At 46.2% G+C, this 20,253-nt stretch overlaps 1 protein-coding gene across 1 annotated transcript in view; it reads left to right on the top strand.

Annotated features, from left to right (window-relative positions):
- The first annotated feature begins 17,944 nt into the window (after nt 1–17,944).
- The window catches only part of Rasgrp1 (RAS guanyl releasing protein 1), a 60,041-nt gene continuing 57,732 nt past the window's right edge, over nt 17,945–20,253 (top strand). Inside the window, 1 exon segment of the mRNA NM_019211.3 lies at nt 17,945–18,123. Within this exon segment, the coding sequence (NP_062084.2) occupies nt 18,089–18,123 (35 nt within the window). The 5' untranslated portion in view covers nt 17,945–18,088.

Genomic DNA, 20,253 nt, shown 5'->3' with positions numbered 1-20,253 from the left:
TCTGCAGGATCCTGCCTGCCTCTGATGTGTTGTGTAATGGCTGCTCTCTGAGAATAACAAGTACCTACTGACCACTCAGGAAGGAGGCACAGTGAGGACCCAGAGATAATGATCTACAAATGACCCAGCAGCCAGACTCAGCCAGACAGACAAAGGTCCAATCAGACGGATGGAGAGCAAACACGTCAACAAAATAGAATGTGGGGTCACCTGGCCCTGACATTTGTAAAGTGTGGTTCTCCAAGATTGGAAGGTTCCTCAGAGGCTCTGACACCAGAGCCATGGGAAAATAGACATAAATGGGCCAACTCCACTTCACCAGAACAGGTTCACCTCTGACTCATACATGCCCAGGTTCCTGCAGGAAGTGTCTACTGCCTAGAAATAAACATTTTAACAGTCACCAGTGTTGTCTTCTTTCCTTAGAATGAATCCCTCACACTTCCAGTAAGTTATCCTAAGGAAATCATTCTATAAGGATCCCAACCATTCGACCTAGGCCTATCACATGGCTCCACCTACTCTGGATTAAGTCTGTTAAAAAAAGACCACAAACTCAGCCTGTGAGGCAGCTCAAGGTGGGAGTGGCATTTTGTTTGGTTGGGTTTGGTTCTTTCCTTTACTTGTTTATTCACTTTGTTTATCCCAATCACAGCCCCTCTCTCCTCTCCTCCCAGTCACACCCTCACACCACCAGCTTCTACTTAACACTGCGTCTCCCAGTCCAGCATCTAGAACTGTGAACTTACACAGGCTGCTGATCTGAGCAGTCCTGTTCACTCAAACCTGAGAGTCAGCTCCAGTACTAACAGAGCACCAAGGAAGTTGGCAGTAGCCGATCGGGACCCAGACAGGGTCCAACAGGATTTCCAGAATATTTTGGATCTGAATATTCACAAAGACTCATTTAGTTAAAGCTTGTCCCCTAGCTGGTAACCCTGTTGGGAGGTGGTAGACACTTGAGGAAGTGGGTTTGGTTGGAGGATACACCCTGAAGAGTATTTTTGTGTGGACCTTCTCTATACTGCTTTCTCTCTCTGCATTCTGTCTGTAATGAGGTGAGTAGTCTTTTGCTTCATACCATGATGCCCTACCTCATCATGGGCTCTGGTGTCCCTAAACTATGAGCACAAATAGAAAAGAAAATCATTTAGATCTGTGAAAGGTTTAAGAGCATCATCGTGGTGTGTTTTACATAGAGAAGGATACAGCAATCACAGGCAAGAAAGAGAAGTGGCTGAACATACACCCTATCTCTAGACATAGAACACGGGGAAGTCCCGGAGAGCTTGGAAGAAAGGCGCTTACTTGGGGAAATGTTCACAGTAGATTGCCATGTGAAACACACCACGCAGATATTTGTTCTATCTCTATGTATCTCCACCCATTGTCATTGAAGGGCATTCTGGAAGTGTCTAACTGGGGCACCATCATGTCCACAATGGTCAACAATTGGCCTGTGGCATTGGCCTGGTCCTTTTCTCGTCTGCTCCCTCCCCCCTTTCCTATATGACACCTCCCGAGGCTTTTGCATGAATAAATATCTCCATGCTATAGCAATGCCTCCCTGCTTCCATTTCTAGTACAGCAGAACTGCAGGATTCCTGATAAGAAATCTGCTGACTCTGAACCACACTCTTTCTTATCCTGAAGCCTTCGTGAATGGACTCTGAATATCATCTCTTTCTTTGAATGGTTTCTCCCATACCTGGCCATCAGCCTCTGTCTAACAGGCATCAAGTCTGCTTCTTCAGTGAGAAGGCGACTTCTTACACTCTGCCTTTGTTTTAACTCCCACCCTCCAAAAGAAAACCTTTGTCATTCTTCACTTTGCAACACTGAGCATTTGTGTGAGTGTAAATACCTCTACTTGGCATTGAATGACCACTAAGGGGATAATGTGTCTTAGGGTTGATAGATGTGATAGACAGATAACAGACTTCTAAAAATGACATATGGCAGGGGCTATATGACCACTAAGTAGAGAGAGGTTGGATTCTGCTCATGGAGCTAGAAGAAGGCACCATAGCCACAAGGTGCTGGCAGCTTCCTTCCAAGGAATGCCAGAGCTGAAAGGGTCAAACAATCTGGCCCTTTCCAACACTGGTAGGGAGCATTGTGTTGGTCTTGACCCTTGCTCCTCAGTGAAAATATCAGCTTCCAAACTCTGGACCAGCAAAGCAACACGTCATGCAATCTGGGGTACCTTGTTATCTCACATAGGAAACGCAAGGTAAGAAGTTTACTCTGAGAACAGCTAACCTGACCCATTATTAATGACTAGGGTGGCAATAAGAATGGCTTTTCCTTTAGCATATTCTCTGTCTTTACTAATGAACACACAGTAACTTTTATAATAAAACTGAAACATATGAAGGTCCTGGAAGGGAGATGGGCTGAAATCATACCTGTAGCTTAGGGAGGATAGGACTGAGTCAAAGGAGACTGGCATGCAGTCTGAAATACTACCATTACCATTTAGGGTCTTGCTATCTGGAGATTCTGAAGAACTGGTTAGAACAGCACTCAGAAACATCATCATTCTGAAAAAACAAACTGAGACAAAGAATTTAGACACACACACATACACACACAGAGACACACACACATATACACAATACAAACACACATACACACACATACACACACACACACACACACACACACACACACACACACACACACACACACACACACAGTAAGAGGGTAATGTGTTGGGAGAGCTGTGGAAGAAAACTCAAACTCTTACCTGAAAGTGAAAGTGAAAGTGAGTCTCGGACACTGGAAACAGCAGGTCTTTTCGGATTTGAAGGAAGGAAGTTACAACAAAGTCAAGGTCAGTGGACTGGCCTACCCTGAGGAAACCACATTGAGGGGATTTTACAGTCCCTGTGGCAAAGGCTGTGCAGTTACCTACCAGAACATTCCATCCAGGTCCTTCCTGGAAATAACCCTTTCTTGGGACTTTTTCTCACCCTTTTCCATCAAATAAAGACAACTGTCATAGACACTTCATTGTCTCATGGTCATGGAGTGGAAGGGGGGAGGCACATTTTAGAAACAGCTTCTCAAAAGAGATAGGGTGGAATTCTTAGTCTTCTGGTGGCTCTATTAAAAATAAATGAACTGAGAAGAATTTCAACAGTTTATTTTATTTAATTAAACTTTACTCGTACTATTTTAATATGTAGTCAATGTTTAAAATATATTGACATAACTATGGCTTATTTTTCATATTAAATATTCAGGAATTGATATACATTTTTACTACTTTTATATTTCATATTTATATCTATTATACTAGTCATATTTTATGTATTCAGCAGCTCCATAGTTTGTAGCAAGTAGACTAGACTACAGTTCTAACTAAAAATAATAATAATAAGACTGAATCTGTCATCTATTACTATAACAAAATACTTGAACTCAATTACTCTATAAAGAAAAGAGTTTATGTGTCCATGACCACATTGCTCTTTAGTCTATGTCTACCCTGACCTATTGCTCCCAAGCCCTTGTAGGTTCCTTGTGTTCCACACAGCTACAAATGTGGACCCCTTTGGATCCCTTAGCAGAGCCACAGAGAAAGTATAATTAGGAGGATCAGCTACTAACACCTAAAAATTAGCCGCGAAGATATAAAATGCCAATCATTAGAGAAAAAAAAAAACTCAAGGATTTTCCTTATCCTCAGAGCACCAAAGATTAAAATGAGGGAAAGCAGAAGCATGATGTGTGTATTGAAAGGGTCAAGGCCCCCAGGAAACCCGGATCACAGCTGCGCTCTGGACAGTAGTTGAATTGTATTGGATTTTGCTGCTGCTGCTGCTGCTGCTATTCAAGAAGCTTTTTTACCCACTAACCAAAAAGGTGCTATGCAAATGAGAACTAACTGTCCCAGAAACCCTGTGCTCTTCTTGGGTTCCAATTTTTCTTTTGCAAATGATTTCTCTGTGATGAGGTGATACTGGCCCCCTATTCCTCCTTCTGCTTTCTTATATCCCAAGGTTCTTCATCCTTTGCTATGATTATGAACCTTGTTTATTTCCTTAAGCTCTTTTGACACTAAAAAAAAAAATCTATCACAGCATGCACGTTTATCTATGCACATGCTCACCAACACATATAACACACACACATGCACACCTAAAGAGATCCAAATACAGGGACATTGTCCCTAAATAACTAAAGTCCTCAGATGGCCTTCGAAAGATCATGAGCCACACGGTCACCCCAAGTCTCTTGACTTTGTGACATTTGATTAAATTTCTTGGTGAAAAGAAAGATAATGTATTTTTTAAAGTCTACAGGATGTCTTCAAGCAAGTGGAGTTTTGTAGTATTATTTTTAACTTCCTAAGGCATGCACTAGATGAATAGTCTTTCAAAATGCTACTTGGTCCACGTTGCTAAGCTTACCTATAATTGGTTTTAAAATGAATCCTTTAAGCTGGTTTTCTTCTTACCACATCACTATTGGCTCCAGAAATCATGTGCTTAGGTTTAATAAAGCCTTGCTTCGTACGTCTGCAATTCCCCAAATGTCTGCACTTGCAGATGAATGTTGCCTGTCCAGCTGAGGGCATGGAGCACAGTGGAAATTTAGTAGGGTGATGAGCAATGCTACTGACTGAGCCCAAGGTGTCAGAGATGAGAGACGAGGAGAGGTGAGAAAGAGAAGATTGAAGAGGAGGAGGAGAAGGAGGAGGGAGGAGAGGGAGGGGAAGGGAAGGGGAGGGGGAGGGGAGAAGAAGGGGGAGGGGAGGAAAAGGGGTGGGGGAAGAGAAAGAGGAGGATGAGGAAGAAGAGGAAGAGGAGGAGGGAGAGGAGGAAGAGGAGGAGGGAGAGGAGGAAGAGGAGTAGGCAGATGAGGACAAGGACAAAGAGGAGGAGAAAAACACAGAGGAGGAGGAGGAAAAGGAGGAGAAAGAGGAGGAGAAAGAGGAGGAAGAGAAACAATGAACCAACAACCTAGATATAAAATGTTTAGATAAAAGGTGAATAAACTATAGAGCTCAAATCCGATGGCCCCTGAACCCTGCCTAGGTGAGTCCTGGCTCTTTTATAACCAGTGTGGAGCTGTCCTAGCTGGACCATCTCCCAGGAATGGAAGAGGAAAGGCCATAGCTTGAGACCAGCTGCCCCCTCCACAAACTGGCCACAGTTCTGACCAGTGTTAGTACACATTACCATCCCAGCCAAACAAGATACAAAATTCAGAAGATTCCTCACATCTGTAGTCAAAGGTTGTTTTTTTTTAAATGAATATTTCCAGTATATTTTTCCAAGCTCTCAATTAGAAATGATGTATTTAAGATCAACATTGAAACTTCCTTCCTGGGTCTGGTTGAGTACTTTCTTCCCTAACCAGAAAGCCACGCAGAAAACTGAACAGGAAGTGCCATGGAAATTGTGTCTAAGATGAGGGAAATTTCCACAAGCTATTTTTTTTTAATGATCTGATTTCCTGCCTCTTTTTAATGAGACAAAATAACTAACCACACAGGCAATGTGTAGAATGCGGATGGCATTGATTACAAAGGTTAATCAGGCTCCTCGGATCCGGGCTAGAAACCAGGAAGTGAGATGGGTGAAGCAAGGCGGCACTTTCCAGCTGGTGACGTAATCTCTACAGGTAAAACGAGATACTCTCTTGGTCAGAAAGCAAAGCTGGATTTTAGGACATGATGCAAGACAGAACCTGTCACTGACTCATGCTACACTGCACTTATCTCTGAGCCTAGTGAAGGACTCTTGTGCGTAGTGAACAAGGACGAGAAGCCCTCTGTGGATCAAAGGATTACCCCATCGTGTACACCAATCTCGGAAGACGAGGGATTTCCCCCATCCTTAGACATGGAAGCCCGAAACTGCCCTGCTACAGTTAGTCTCCAGATGCAATGGTCCAGATACTGTGTTTCTAGAGAATGTTCATGACCACAAACACCACACTCCACCCCTTCTAAAAACCAGTGTTTGACCCATGGGATTCAGGAGGCTTGCAATGCCCCTGTTCCACTCAGGGTGGGATTTATTTCTTAAGGTCATCATGAGAATATGACCTTCCTGTGCTCTTTATATCCGAACTGATTGGGATCTAAGTTCCACCTTCTTAAGTATGGGGGCAGGTGGAGACAAGGGATGAAGGAGAGGGACAGGGTCGGGGATGATGACTGTTGTTAGTCTTTCCCCTGGTGCGGTTTCTTCCTAGAATATTTCTTTTCTCTGTAGCTAACTACAGCCATGTGATCTTATGCAATCCAAGATCAGAAGAGTGGCAGAAAACAAGAAAAGGGTTGCCTCCTCCCTTCCCAGACATGCTACATGCTCAAGAGCAAGTACTGGGCATCTTTAAATGGTCGGTGACCTGTCAATCAAAGCGCAATTCTTCCTGCCTTCCAGAGGCAGGTGTCTGTGCTTTCTCTGCAAATGAGCAACTTGGGTTCAGTGCAGAATGCACTTCAGAATCCCTGGACCTGAAAAGGCTTTTGTTTTAGATACCCTTTGACTTTCTCCCCACTCTAGTCCTGCTCATGTTAGCTGACAGATGCTTACTGTTCAAAGTGAGCTGACCTCTGACCTCTGCCAGAAACATCAGGACCTGATGTTCTCTAGCCACTCCTGACTCTCAGAAACCTGTCTGAGGTCTGAGACAGTCAGTCACCTCTCACTAAAGTTAACAATATTCAAAACACCAAGACTTGTCCATTTCAGGTGATCCAAACTACTCCTGCCTCCAAGACACCACAGCAAAAATGCAAGTCTTAGCTAAAGAAATAAGTTTTCACCAGAAGATGAAGTAATGTGAGACAGAGCTCATTTCCTGAGACCCTGAGCAAATGATAGAAAATAGCCACATCTGCTGCCCGAAGCCTTCTCTCGAGTGCCCTGTCGGTTTACAGTTATCCCAGGATGCTTTCTCACGTTGCACGTTTGCAGAGGATGTTGTTCAGAGAATGAGTTGGTGTGTGCTAGAGGTAGCTGGCTGACGTGCCAGGTATCCACACTAGACGGGAAGTGAAGGCGAGAAATGAGACAGACGTACCCTTAACGGGCAAATGATCATGAAGTCAATGGAAAGAAGTCTCTATGACCTTAGTCTCACGGAGGGACCTCGGAGGTGGCTGCAGGGCTCCCCTGTCCTGACTGTCAGATCAGAGTCAGAAGCTGCAAGCAGGATGTGCAGAGGAACAAGGAGGAGCACATGAGGCTTCAGCCATGTGGGAAAGAATGGTCTTGGCTGGAGACATATAGAGTCAAAGAAAAGAAAATTCTAACTGGTACTAACTTTTCACTGGGCCCACTCAGGCCAAGTATCTGAAATTGTGTTAGCACCTCAGACAAATATTCAAAACTGTTTAAAGTAGAGTTTGAGACCCAGACCACAATTCTAGTAACAGCTTGGTCATACGAATAAATTATGTACTTACGTATGCTCTTCCCGCCCCCATTTGTTTGTCAGGGGTGTGGAGGTAGGCGCGTGTGCATGTGTTAAAATCTTCTTACAAAACCAACTTAGAAAGTAAAACTTCTTGGGTTGTTACAGAAAAACCCAATATCCAAGGACTAACACTCACGTTACTTCATCTAAGAATTTCCCTTTTCCCACCCGAGTGGGTCAAAGCCTTCAAGAAAATAGCCATTGGGAAGAGATAGTAACAAAAATGCATTTCTAGCCCGATCTATTTTTTTAATGGAGAGAGAAAAGGAGAGACAAAAAAAGAGAGAGACAGAGACAAGTGCACAGTGCCTGCCCTGTGCTATGTAAAACTAGCATGACCCCGACCAGCACGCCACCAGCACACGGAGAGCATTTCTGCTTTCACTTTTCAAACAGCATGAAAGTGAAAACCTGTTGGCAAAGCCAGAAGAAGTCTGGGGTAACGATTCCTCCTAGACCATTTTTAAAGATGCTTGGTTCTTGACACAGAGCAAGGAACTGAGTGTAAATGGGCCAAGAATCTACTCTCCGTGATGCTCAGGGCAGAAATCTGTAGCTTATGAGACAGGTCAGAGGTTAGCACCATTATCCATCAATTTATACCTGTTACATATCCCTTTTTCTCACAGTGTACTTTTTAATGACTAATGACTGACAAGCTCAAGTGCTTTGGATACAGAATCTAAGCTGTCACGAGCGGATGTCATAGCAAAGGGGTAGTTAGCTTTTTGTTCCAGATTTGCTTCCTAAAAGCTGTGTTCGTACAAATGACTCGACCCTTCTAAGCCCTAAGTTCCTCATCTACAAAACAGGGACCATGACAACTGAAAACCAACACAGTGTTTGGTGAGGATGAATGAGATCACAGGCGTGCCTTGCTCAGAACAGCTTCTGATGTGCACGAGTCGTTTCCTCAGGAGGCTGGAGCATCAGAAAACAGGGAGGTACAAAAATATTTTAAACAAATTATTAATGAGTGAATATTTTAAAATATTCTGCCCCATCCCAGCACCCAGACCAATGCGAATTAGCATGCAACCTGCCTTTGTGGTTGATTTGTTTGGTTGGTCTTACCTCCTACTGATTTTGCCTGATGGTGTAGCTGACTGTCCTCCGGAGTCTAGAGTTGTCATGTCCTCACTACGGGGCCTGTTGCTATAACATCTCCAAGTGTGACCTGGGACAAAGGGGGCAAGTGTATCACCCAGGACAAGCCCTTGGGAGTTGCTATGCCAGCAGGTAGTTATGGGGTGGGTATGGATGGCCCTTTGGGTCTCTTTAAATGACAGTCTAGTTTTAATGACATCTTGGGCCTCTAATTTGCTTGGGTTATGATGGGAGTTCTTCGTTTAAATGCTGAGTCTGCATTGTACCATCTACCCCAAGCTGGCCTCAAAGTCGCTATGCTCCTGCCTCAGCCTCTTTTGTGTTAGGGCTTTGTTTGTTTTTTTAAATACATTTTATTTTAATGAGTGGGTTTAGGTTTGAAGTAAAATCGTGTTGAACACCATCCTTTCTTCTCTGAACGTGCACAGTATGCCCCTCCAGACAGGCACATGTGTGACAACTGACGAACCTAGGTCATTATCACCCGGAGGCCATGGCTGATGTTAGAGTTCTGTAAATTTGAATGACTAGTCAGTATCTCGTACCCCCATGCATGTTACAGTGCCTCACAAAGAAGACTCATTGCCCTAAAAGTCTAAGCACAGCTTTACTGTAAAAAACAAAATGCAAGGCCTGTTTGTGAGCCCAGGCGTGTTACCGCAGCACTTGGGAGAAGACGGCAGAAAGGCGATGAGTTGACGATCTGTGTCTACTTCAAGGCCAGCCTTGGTTCATGAGACCCTGTCTCAAGAAAATAAAAACATAAAAATAAAAAGAGTGTGTATTTAAGCCCCCCTCCTACCCCTTATACCACTAACTATTTTCCTATTTCTCCTTCCTTGTGAGCCCAAGAGAACAGGAAAAGGCTCATCTCTCAATCCACTCATTAACTACCTCTTCCACAAAGGAGCAAGTCTAACTGCCAGGCACCATCGCCAAGCAGGTCTGAGGCTCAGGACCCACAGCAATCACAACATCCACAAAGTGTGTTTCAAGTTCACTACTTTTATTATCAGACAAAACACATATTAGGGTTGGATAGATGACTCCGTGAGTAAACCATTTGCTAAGCAGGAGGATCTGAGTTCAAATTCCCAGAACCGTTAGGAAGATGGGAGCATTGGTCTTCAGTCCCAACCCCTTTCTGGCAAGATGGGAGACAGAGACAGGTGAATCCCTGGAAGATCAGGGGCCAGCTAGCTCAGTTTACACAATAGTGAGCAACGACGAGGTCTCCCGTAAGGTGGAGAGGAAAGACTGACAGCCAAGGTTTCCCTCTGCCCTCAGACACACACAGAACACCTGTACTCGCACACGAGAGCACACACATTACACATGCATCTACACATGTCATGCACACATATGCACACACGTGCACACAGACACCTAAGCATATTTAATAAAGAATAAATAATAATAGGTACTCTGGGTTATATTCACCGTAATGCAGTTACAAAATGCGTTTTTGAATTTTTATGAAAGAAAAGCGAGGCTGCTGAGTGGAGAGGGGCTTCAGGCGGGGCATCTTGAGACACACAAATCAGTGACATTGTCCTCTACTTGGCCTCCACTCTTCCATTTTCTTCCTTTTGCCATTACCGGGCAAAACTCACAGCAGCATTGATTTATACAAGGGTTTTTTTTTTTTAACAACCTCCGGCATCGATCATACAGAACTTGTTTATTTCATGTGCCTATCATAAGCCTTCCCCGGATTTTTCACACCCTCTCCCAGATACAAGCTAACAATGTCACAGCAACTAACAGCAAAGTGGGGTCACACCTGCATGGGCCAAATTAAGATCTGCCATGGGGTGACTGTCCCCCGGGAGCAGCTCTTGCGAATCCCACGCAGCAGCACTGATCACACCTCCCACAGCAGATGGCCGTGTTTTTCCCTGACTAACAAGCAGGATCAATGATGAACACTTCGCTGACACCTGGACAAGTGCTGGTCTCTATCCATCCCTGTAATGAAGTCTCCTCCAGCATTTTCTATCTAATTCAATACAGAAAATTTAAGGAAACAAGATAAACAAAAGGATGACAGTATTTCCTATATCATTGAATTTTGTGTGCGGATGAACGCTGAGAGGCTCTTTCCACCAAAATGTTCAGGCCAGTTGGCCAGTTTGCCAGTTAGCAAACTAGGTAGTTAGGCAAACTGATCTAGATCCATCCCTGCAGCAAACTGTACCTCACGTTCGGTGGTTTGTGCCCCTAAACAGTGCAGTTGTGATTTGCACAATCCAGCTTGCATTGGCTCTATTATTTATAAAACACGAATTGCGAGTGGAGAACACAGTTGCCTGCTTTGTGATAACTGCCCGCCTTAGTCTCACTTAGAGTTCGCTCTCTACTTCTAAAGACAGAGCACAAAAGAAGCAGACGTAGAAAACTGATCACTCAAACCCTCCGTGTATTTTCATGCAGATACTGTCTGTCCTTAAGAATGCCATCCTCTGTCCTCATGATGGAGAGAGATAATCAAACTGAATGAAAGAGAAAAAGAAAAAAAAAAAAAAACCTTAAGCCTGTACAGGATCCGTACACTGTGGCACAGGAACGGTGGAATCAGCTATTAGAATGTCAAGGTCGAAATCAAGTCATTTGTGGTTGCGTGAAGTTGATTCCTTTAGGGTTCGTTAAATAGGAAGAGGGAGAAGTGTGGAGCCACGATCCCCACCACCGAGGTAAAAGCTGGGTGAATCAGGCACACGTGTACCTGTATCCCCGGTGCTTTAGGGTGGACATTGGAGATTCTAGGAAGTCTTGGGCCAGGTAGCCTGGCCAAAAGAAAAACATAGGGGTCAGTGAGAGACTCTGGATGGAGGAAATAAGACAGAGAGTGATACAAGACACCTGGCATCCTCCTCTGACCACCACACGTGAGTACAACCACACATGAGGCACATGGGAAGACACACATGTGTATAGTACAAACACAGCAAACACACACACACACCGGGGGGGGGGGCAGAGACAGAAACAGAGAGACAGAGGGACAGAGACAGAGAGACAGAAAGACAGGGAGAGACTTCCCTTACAGAGCTTAAGGATACATCGTCCCAGTCTTGAGACACCTCCCCCCACATTAATTTGCCATGGTTTCTCTGCTACTTACATGCAAGTTGTCTACAGACTTCCGGGAGTTTTTCTTTCAATACTGTGTTTATCCCGGCACGTTTTTTGAATACATATTGAGTTGAACAGTTTGGGGTTTTTTTGTTTTGTATTGCTTTGCTTTGCTTTGCTTTTACCCAGAGAATCACATCTGTTTTGGCTTCTCCTGGCCATTTGAATCTTTCTATAAGCCCTGCCCCCAGCTTTTATCCAGGTACCTTTACAGGTGATAAGTGATTGAACAGAATGAGTTCACTGAGGGATACAATAGGAGCTTTAAAAATAGTGTTTGTGTGACCAAACTGGTTTTAACTTTGGAATTGGTGTTGTTAGACTACGCTGTCAGCTCCTGGAAGGAGGCCCGGTATTGAATTTTAATCACTTCAGCCCTCCTTTTAGTCCTACTTGTCCCAGGCACCCAGTGGCAAACCTGAGGGTGTGTGCTAATTGGATCACAGCCAAAGGGGAGAGCAGGGGGAAGGAGAAGGAGCTGGGGCAGACTCTTGAGAGCCAGAACCTCCCCGCCCTGCCAAAGCAATGGAGAGGCAGACTGATACTCACCATTGGGTGAGGGGAGGGCGTGTCCCCCAGCATTGTGATTCTGCTCTGGCTCTCCCTAACTTCTGCATACCCCTTTTCTTTAGCACCCCCTCTATGTTCTCCTCTCCCCCCTGGTTCAGCACTCTGTTCATGTGACCCTTTGTAGCCCTAGCCTGGACCTTACGTCCTCTGAGAAACTGGCCCTTCCTCCATGGGTGTGAACATGGCTCCAGGGGTGTGAACACAGGCTGGCACATCCACCCTGGGCATAGAGGTGGCAGTCAGAGCATTAAGAGACCTGCGTCTGGGGCAAAGTTCAAGCTTCAGGCTCTGATTCTTTAAAACTTTTCTGAAGTAGGCATGGAGCCCATATTTAAGACTCTTGGAGCTGAGAGTCAAATTCAGTCTAACTCTAAAGTCAGACTTTTAGCCATGGAGTCCATCCTGTCATCCAAATATTGGTAAGAAAGAGTGAAACTGTCTGCTACCCTTGAACAAAGTAGACTTACCCAGTCAGTATCAAGAACACCCTCTCACCCATACCTGTACAGAGATGTGTGTGCCTGCTAAGTTCAGGTCCCAGCCCTTCTCTGTTCTCTCACCAGGAAGCTCTCATTCTCTCTCTCTCTCTCTCTCTCTCTCTCTCTCTCTCTCTCTCTCTCTGTCTCTCTCTCTCTCTCTCTGTCTCTCTCTCTCTGTCTCTCTTCCTCCCTCCCTCCCTCCCTCCACCTTCCCCCCTCTCTCTGTCTCTTGTCTCTCTCTCTGCCTCTCTCTGCCTCTCTGTCTCTCTCTCCCTCTCTCTCTCTCTCTCTCCCTCTCTCTCTCTCTCTCTCTCTCTCTCTCTCTCTCTCTCTCTCTCTTGTCTCCGTCTCTCCAGGAATAAACATCATGAGATCTTTTCTATTGTTTGGTATAGTATGGGATGGGATAGGATGGGATGGTATCATGCCATGTCATATTGTATCATACCACATCATATAAAATCATATCATAGGTTATTATTCTATTCCTTATATTGTAGTAGAGTTGATTACAGTATCATTATTTGTCTATTCTGCTAGCATCCTAAAAAGATGCAGAAATCAAATGTGATGCTATTTAGAGACACTGTTTCTCCCTGTGTGCTCTATGGGGTAAATAAATACAATTCTGCCAGGCACTGGTAAAGAAATTCACAGAATCAGATAGCAATCTTCAAAGCAGCTAAAAACAAGAATGTGTTTCCACATTTAGGATCTGTACTCAGAGTGGTCTAACATAACACAGTATAATTACCTTCATAAAATCACCTTTGGAGCGTTGGGGATAGATCAATTGGTAGGATGACTGTCTAGCTTGCCTGAGTCCTGGATAAACCAGCACTGCATATACCAGGTATTATCAGTAGATTCCTGAAATGCCAGCAATCTACAGATAGAGATACGAGGATCAGAAGTTCAAATTTCAGGGCCATCCTCAGCTACATAGCAAATCTGAGGCCAATTTGAGCTACATGAGATTTATTTAAATACAAACAAACAAAACAACTTCTGTGGAGAAGATCCCTCAGAGCAGTGGAGTGTGAGAAACCCTCCTCCAGACAGAGCCTCCCTGAGAGGCCTCCAATGTACACAAAGACAGAGTCCAATTCTAACCCCAGGTCTGAAAGACAGAAGCCAAGGATCGCCTCTCACATAGACATGCTCTCCTAGCCTTGGTCCAAGGTGAGCCACAACAGAGACTGTACCATATTTATAAGCCTATGGGTCCGCAGGTGACAATGAAAACAGAGTAAGACACTCTGGAGCATCCAACCCTAAATTCAATGTGGCTTTTGTTGTTGTTGTTGTTGTTGTTGTTGTTGTTGTTGTTGTTGTTTTAATTAAAGTCCTCCTTTCATGACTCAGGGATCTACGAAAGAAGTGGAAAGACTGTAAGAACCAGGGGCACTGATGACTTCTAAGAAGCAGTGTCTTCCAGGCACACACACACACACACACAGACACACACACACACACACACACACACACACACACACAAGCTCATGCACAGATGAACTTATGGAGACTGTGACAGTGCACGTAAGACCTGTATAAGTTCAAGCCAGACAAAATCCACAGAGAAGAGGAAGTGCCTACACTTGGTGAGACCCATTCCTAACCAAGAAGCTATTTGCAATGATACCTCCTAGGAGAAGGAAAATCAGTTTTTGCCACTGGAATCCATTGGGCATATTAACCACATCCCAGGGCAGGTCCCATGCTCAGAAGTAGGTGGCCAACACAAAATCAACTTCATGATTTCTGTGTGGCTCATTCATCTTCTGTTTTGTCTTTTTAGTTTGTTTTCCTTTTTTTTTTAATAGAGAGAAAGGACATGAACTTAGGTGGGTGGGCTATACTAAGATCTAGAACCAGTTAGGGAAGGGGAACAAATAGGATTGAACCATATCATATGAAAAAAAATAAGAGGTCCATAAATAAAATAAAACCCCATGGGTCAGGGGCTGAAGCAAGGGCACGATGGTTAAGGGCACTTACTTTACTACTCTTGTGGATGACCTGAGTTTTATTCCCAGTGCCCACATAGTGGCTCACAACTACTCATAACTCCAGTTCCAAGGGATCCAACACCATCTTCTGACTTCTGAGGATATCAGGCATGCACATGATACATAGACATACATGCAAACAAACAAGCAAAACTATGGAACAACCAGCCACAATCACACAAATGATGAGGCCAAGCACCCTTGCCCCAGGGACAGTAACCATGCCATAATCTGTCCCCACTCCACCCTCTATCTATTCACTCTCCTCTGAAGCCCAGTGCCATATGGGCACTGGCTTTGTCTTACAGACACGGGAGCTCTTGACTAGGACACAGGACCATTTGAGGGGTTCATCTGGGACACTTCAATATGTCACCGTGAGAATAGAGGTGTCCTAGCACTGAAATGGCAATCTCTGGACAGGAAAGTTTTTACAGTCACAGCATAGTTATATATCCATTGACTTGCTGACTTGGTTACTGTCCATGTACTAGACATGTGAGCTCATGAACGCAAGGACCTTGCCTGTCTTGTTCTCTCCAAGACTCTCAGTAACAAGAGCAGCGTATGACACTAGGGAGGCATCAGGTAATTACATCTTTAAAGGGTGATTAAGTCTTAGGCAATGTCATGTAGATTCCCCAAGCATAGCCAGTCATCAGGTCAGGTCTGAAGGAGTGTGTATACCCTGTACCCATGTCTGCCCTCTAGGGTGACCTGGTATTCTAGATAGGCTGGGTATAACTCCACCTCTGTGTGGTTACCAAGCAAGATGGGAGGCAGAAACAAGCACACAAGCAAAGGGCACAACAAAAAGCAGTCACCAGGAGTGATGAAAGTATAATGTAAGAGTCAGGTACCCAGGCTATGGCTGGAGGCCACCCAGACAGGAGGGTCCAGCCATGGGATTACACAATGTTATGGTGTCTAACTCTCATTTTCTAGGTAATGGGAGATTCCTAAAGTTTGGGAGCAGAGAAAGAACACAGTAATGCAACCATGCCATGATGTGGGGGGAAAAAAATCAGAGATAAAAGATCTCAAAATTAGAAAGGCCAATCTCTCACATATGTCCAGGTGAGGGATGGTGGGAACACACACCAGTTTTTGGAGACAGAAAGGAAGTGACAATAAAAGACAGTAACAGAGGGAAATGTGACTCTATTAGATGCCAAGTGTAAATAATCGTCAAAACCCTGTGGGTCTTGTTGAAGCCATGAAAGAAAAATTAAGCATGGATCACATTGAGAAGCCAATGAAAGTAAAAACATTTCCTCCGGAAAAAACTTATCCAAAAATGTGGCTGCGAAGGAGTCACACACCATGTCCCGCATCTGAGTAAAAGTCTGTGGACCTTCACCAAGGACCTGATTGAGACAAGGAAGAAAGATTGAATGGATCCTGACTGCCACAGAGACATGGGCTATGCCCAGTCAGAAAGGTGGAAGCAGCCGGGAAAGGGACAAGATGAAGTATGAAGAAGGAGACATTTGCTATCCAAGTGGAGGTGCTTCGTATGCACAGGAGACTGTGCACAGGACAGGAGATAAAGAGGGAAACGGAGCTGACCTGATTTTTTAGGAGTTTAGGGAAGGCGGGTTGCTGAGGTAGGAGTAGATGAAGCTCATTGGGGGCGCGGGGGGTCTCAGGTGAGTTCTCTCTTGACCTATCACACGTATTCCATCATTCTGAGAAAAGTCGGGGGGAGGGGGACAGAGGTGGGGACTCTCACTTAGCCAGGACTGCTCTCAGTGACACACACCATCACGCACACTGTCTCCATCTGCACATTTGCCTGTATGTGTTCTGCCTCATCCTGCATGACCCGGATGTGCTATCACTAATGCCCAGGAGCATCCTCAGGAGAAACTTCCTCCCGGGCTCTGCGGCAAGAATTGCAGATCTTTTAAACATTTTTTTTTCTTTTTTCTTTTCTTTTTCTTGTGGGGAGGGGTGGTCTTTCACATGTAAGGAAATGAATTTTGAAGTAGACTTTCCTCTTGGACTTGACTGAGCCCCTCGAAGCAAATGTATATCAGATTCTGTTTTCCAAATGTGTAAGTGCACCCTGGTCCATAATTTTAGAATACTGTTCACTTCTGGCCCCATTTTTATCAGCCTTGTTTTGTTGCTGTTGTTTCTCATACTTATTTTTGTAGGTTGCGAATTCTTGTAAGTGATCCTGAATTCTTTTCTAGGACGGCATTGCACATAAACGTGAGGAAATACACGAGACACAGCAGAAGGAGGTCTTAAAGTCCAGGACGTTGTGACTGGGAAGATCACGGGATGTGACAGCAATAACAAGGGTGTTATTAGGCCAGTCCAGCAGGGACTTAGAGGCGCCTGGCAGATCTCAGTCTGGGCCACCTCTCTTCTGGCTGTGAGAGAGAGCCGGTGTTCTCTAAATCTTAAGCAGCGGCCTCTTTGCATTTGGAGGGGTGGCTTAACGAGCTAACGAGGTAACATGTAGGAAACAGCATTAGCTGGACGGGCATTAGCTGCTGTTATTACCATGCCCATACATCAGACAAGTAGCAGGTAGGTCTCCCCTCTTGACTGGGTCTGCTGGCCCGCTGACATTGCGAGAAAGCCCCTCCCCCAGCCTTCCACTCCCACTTGGTTCCCCTGGCCTACCACACCCACAGACTCCAAGAGCTCTCTCTAGCCTGACATGGATCACACTCCCAGCTCGCCTCCTCCAGGGTGCAGTGCACACAGCTAGGTCCTCTCTTTTTAAATGTGTCAAAGAGAACTAAGTCCACAGTAGTTTAGGGGGTTTCTGCCTTCCTTTCCCAGACCCGACTGTGCACCCCCACTGGTAGATGCAAGATAGTCCTGCGGTCCGGGGAAAGGGTCTCAGTAGAGCCCCCAGGGGACCCGTGGCCTTGGGTGGAGGCAACTCTACTGCAAGGCTCTAGTTGGGTCAATTTCGGGGCAACTCACGCTGCACCCCCGGACCTAACTCTTGGACAGGGAGAGATGAATGACAGGAGTGGATGAAGGGAGAAGCGAGGGCGGCGTAAGCCCTTGGGGCGCTACCGAGTAATGGGGTCAGGATTCGAAGAAGAGCTGAGGGTGCTCCACGTTTCCTCCAGTCTGATGATAACATCAGCGCCTGTCAGGTGGTTGGTGCGAGAGAGTGTGCGCGCGCGGGGGAGCGAGCGTAGGGAGCGCGCTCGCACAAAGTTTGTGCCTGCGGGTGCGCCTGGGTCGGCTCGCCGGGCTCCGAGAGTGGCCGGCTCCGGGCTGCGAGGGCCGGCGGCGGCCGAGGGATGCGCCGCTCCCGGCCGAGCCGATCCCACCGCTCCAGGTGAGACGGCTCCAGGGGCGCAGAGAGCCGCGGCCATGGGAACCCTGGGCAAGGCGAGAGAGGCTCCGCGGTGAGTAGCTACCGCTCCTCGGAGAGCGCTGCACCTCTACTGGGGAAGGATGGCTGAGCGGTGTCCCCTGCAGTCCTCTCCAGTGGGCGAGAGGAGAGATTAGACGACCAGGGCGCCTCTCTTGGAAGAGAGTTGTTTACAGGGGTAGGCCACGATCGGGGACCCGGGAGCTGGGTCAAGACTGACGTCGGGGGAGAATGGGCTTGAGACAGACAACCTCAGAGTCCAGCACACCAGGCCGAGAGGACAGTACCGAGGCTGCTGGGGTGGCGAGGCCACAAGTCACCCGGATAGATCTGGAGTGGTCTGGGCCCAACGAAACCTTTTACCTACCCAGCGCCCCCAAACAGTAGACCTCCTTGGGTGATCTTTGTCAGGGCACCCCCCCCCCCGCCAGGAACTCCCACTCGCACTCTTTCCGCGCCCCCGGCACCTGCTGCGGGCGCGGGTCTAGGGCAGCGCCACCTTGTGGGCTCTCCAGGCCTTACAAGAGCGACCCACAGCAATGGCTGCAAGCTTGGCTGCAATGGCAGTGCTTGGCTGCACTTTGAGAAAAAGTTTCCAAATCAGTGGTCTCCGACTGTACACTCCCCACCCCCACCCTCACCCCACCCCCGTACTCTAGAGAAATGTTTGGGAGAATCTTGGGATGACGGAAGGTATGAACAGTCCAGCTCTTGGGCAGCAATAAGGGGCCTGGGGTGGGGGGTGGGGTTGGGGGCAGGGGGGTGTCAAGAAATTCAGCGTTTGTCCTCAAAACACCAGAACCCAGCAATGCCTGGACGCCACTTCGCCTTGGTTAGGCGAAGTATGTTGTGTCTTCCACAACGCCATTCTCGTGGACTCAGATATGACCTCACCATGCCTGTCCTGCGTAACTTTGCCCATTACAACTCCTTACTGGGCTATATCATCCTCTGGGTATTCGCTACCTTACTTTGTGCTGCACTGCCTTGGGTCTGTCCATTGAATTAAATGTGTATTGTTGGCGGCACGGGGCAGGACGGGAAGGTACACTCAAGCAGAAATAGCCCTGTGATTGTAAGCAACTATGAGATGTCCTACTCTCCTGTTTCTTCCTCTGCCCTGAGGATACCTGTGCAGACTCTGTCCCCCCCAAACCAGTTCAGACTTCTCTCAGCAGGCTCTGCAGAAGCTAACCACAGTAGGGCCGAGAAAACAAATTGAAGTTAGTTGATTTCTTTCAAAATTTTGTTGTCGTTTGCTTTAATTCACAAGTTTAACTGGAAGCTGCCCTTTAAAAATAGGACTTTGTAGAATTAGAGGTTGCTCATTCTTCAGATGGCTAAAACACTCTCAAAACTTCCTATGGTAAAGCAATGTATAAATCCTTATCTACAACTATCCCACGAAGAGGTGGAGGGAGGGGAGAGGGCGGAGGACATGGGGCAGGGATCTAACTTAGTGAGGAGTGCTTGCCTGGCATGCGACAACCCTGGCTTTGGTCCCATGGGAGAAAAAATTAAGATACGTCTTTTAATTGCTTCGGTTGCATCCTGGTGACGTGGTAGGATTGTTCATTTTCAACCAGGTGTGGTGGAGTATGTTTACAATCCCAGCACCCAAAAGGCTGGTAGTTTCAGGCCACTCTGGGCTACCTAGTAAGACCCCTGTCTCAAAAAACAAACAGACACAAAACAACCAGAAAAGGTTCTTTTAAGAAAGAAAAGAAGGGAACATGGTCTGAGAGTTTTTCCAGGACAAGCAGTCAAGAGACTGGACAGAACTTACAACCCACGGAGTGGCATTGGCTTTTAACACTTTACCTCCCTAGCTCCTCGTGCTCCTCACTGGGCTAGGCTTAGATAGTTGTCTTTTGTCAAGTACCCAGCCAGGACTGGCACTGCTTAGCTTCCGAGATTGCCGAGATCGGGCATGTTCAGGGTGGTATGGCTGTAGACCTGTCTTTTTTTCTAGGTAGGGGAGGGAGCCAAGCTCGGAAGTGCGGCATGGTGCTAAGGAAGCTGGCTGCTAGCCTGCTGTGTACCTGCAGCCAAATAGACACTGCTGCATAGCTGTACATGTTTGCAAAAGGACTGTGGAGAGACAAGCCAGCCCTGGGGTCCTAAAGACCATTCCAGGGACCTGCTGAACGAGTGAGAGATGCCA

The sequence above is a fragment of the Rattus norvegicus genome, chromosome 3, assembly GCF_036323735.1.
Source record: "Rattus norvegicus strain BN/NHsdMcwi chromosome 3, GRCr8, whole genome shotgun sequence".
Taxonomy (NCBI): Eukaryota; Metazoa; Chordata; class Mammalia; order Rodentia; family Muridae; genus Rattus; species Rattus norvegicus.
Note: the sequence above shows the minus strand (reverse complement) of the source record. Positions and strands in the feature narration are given on the sequence as shown.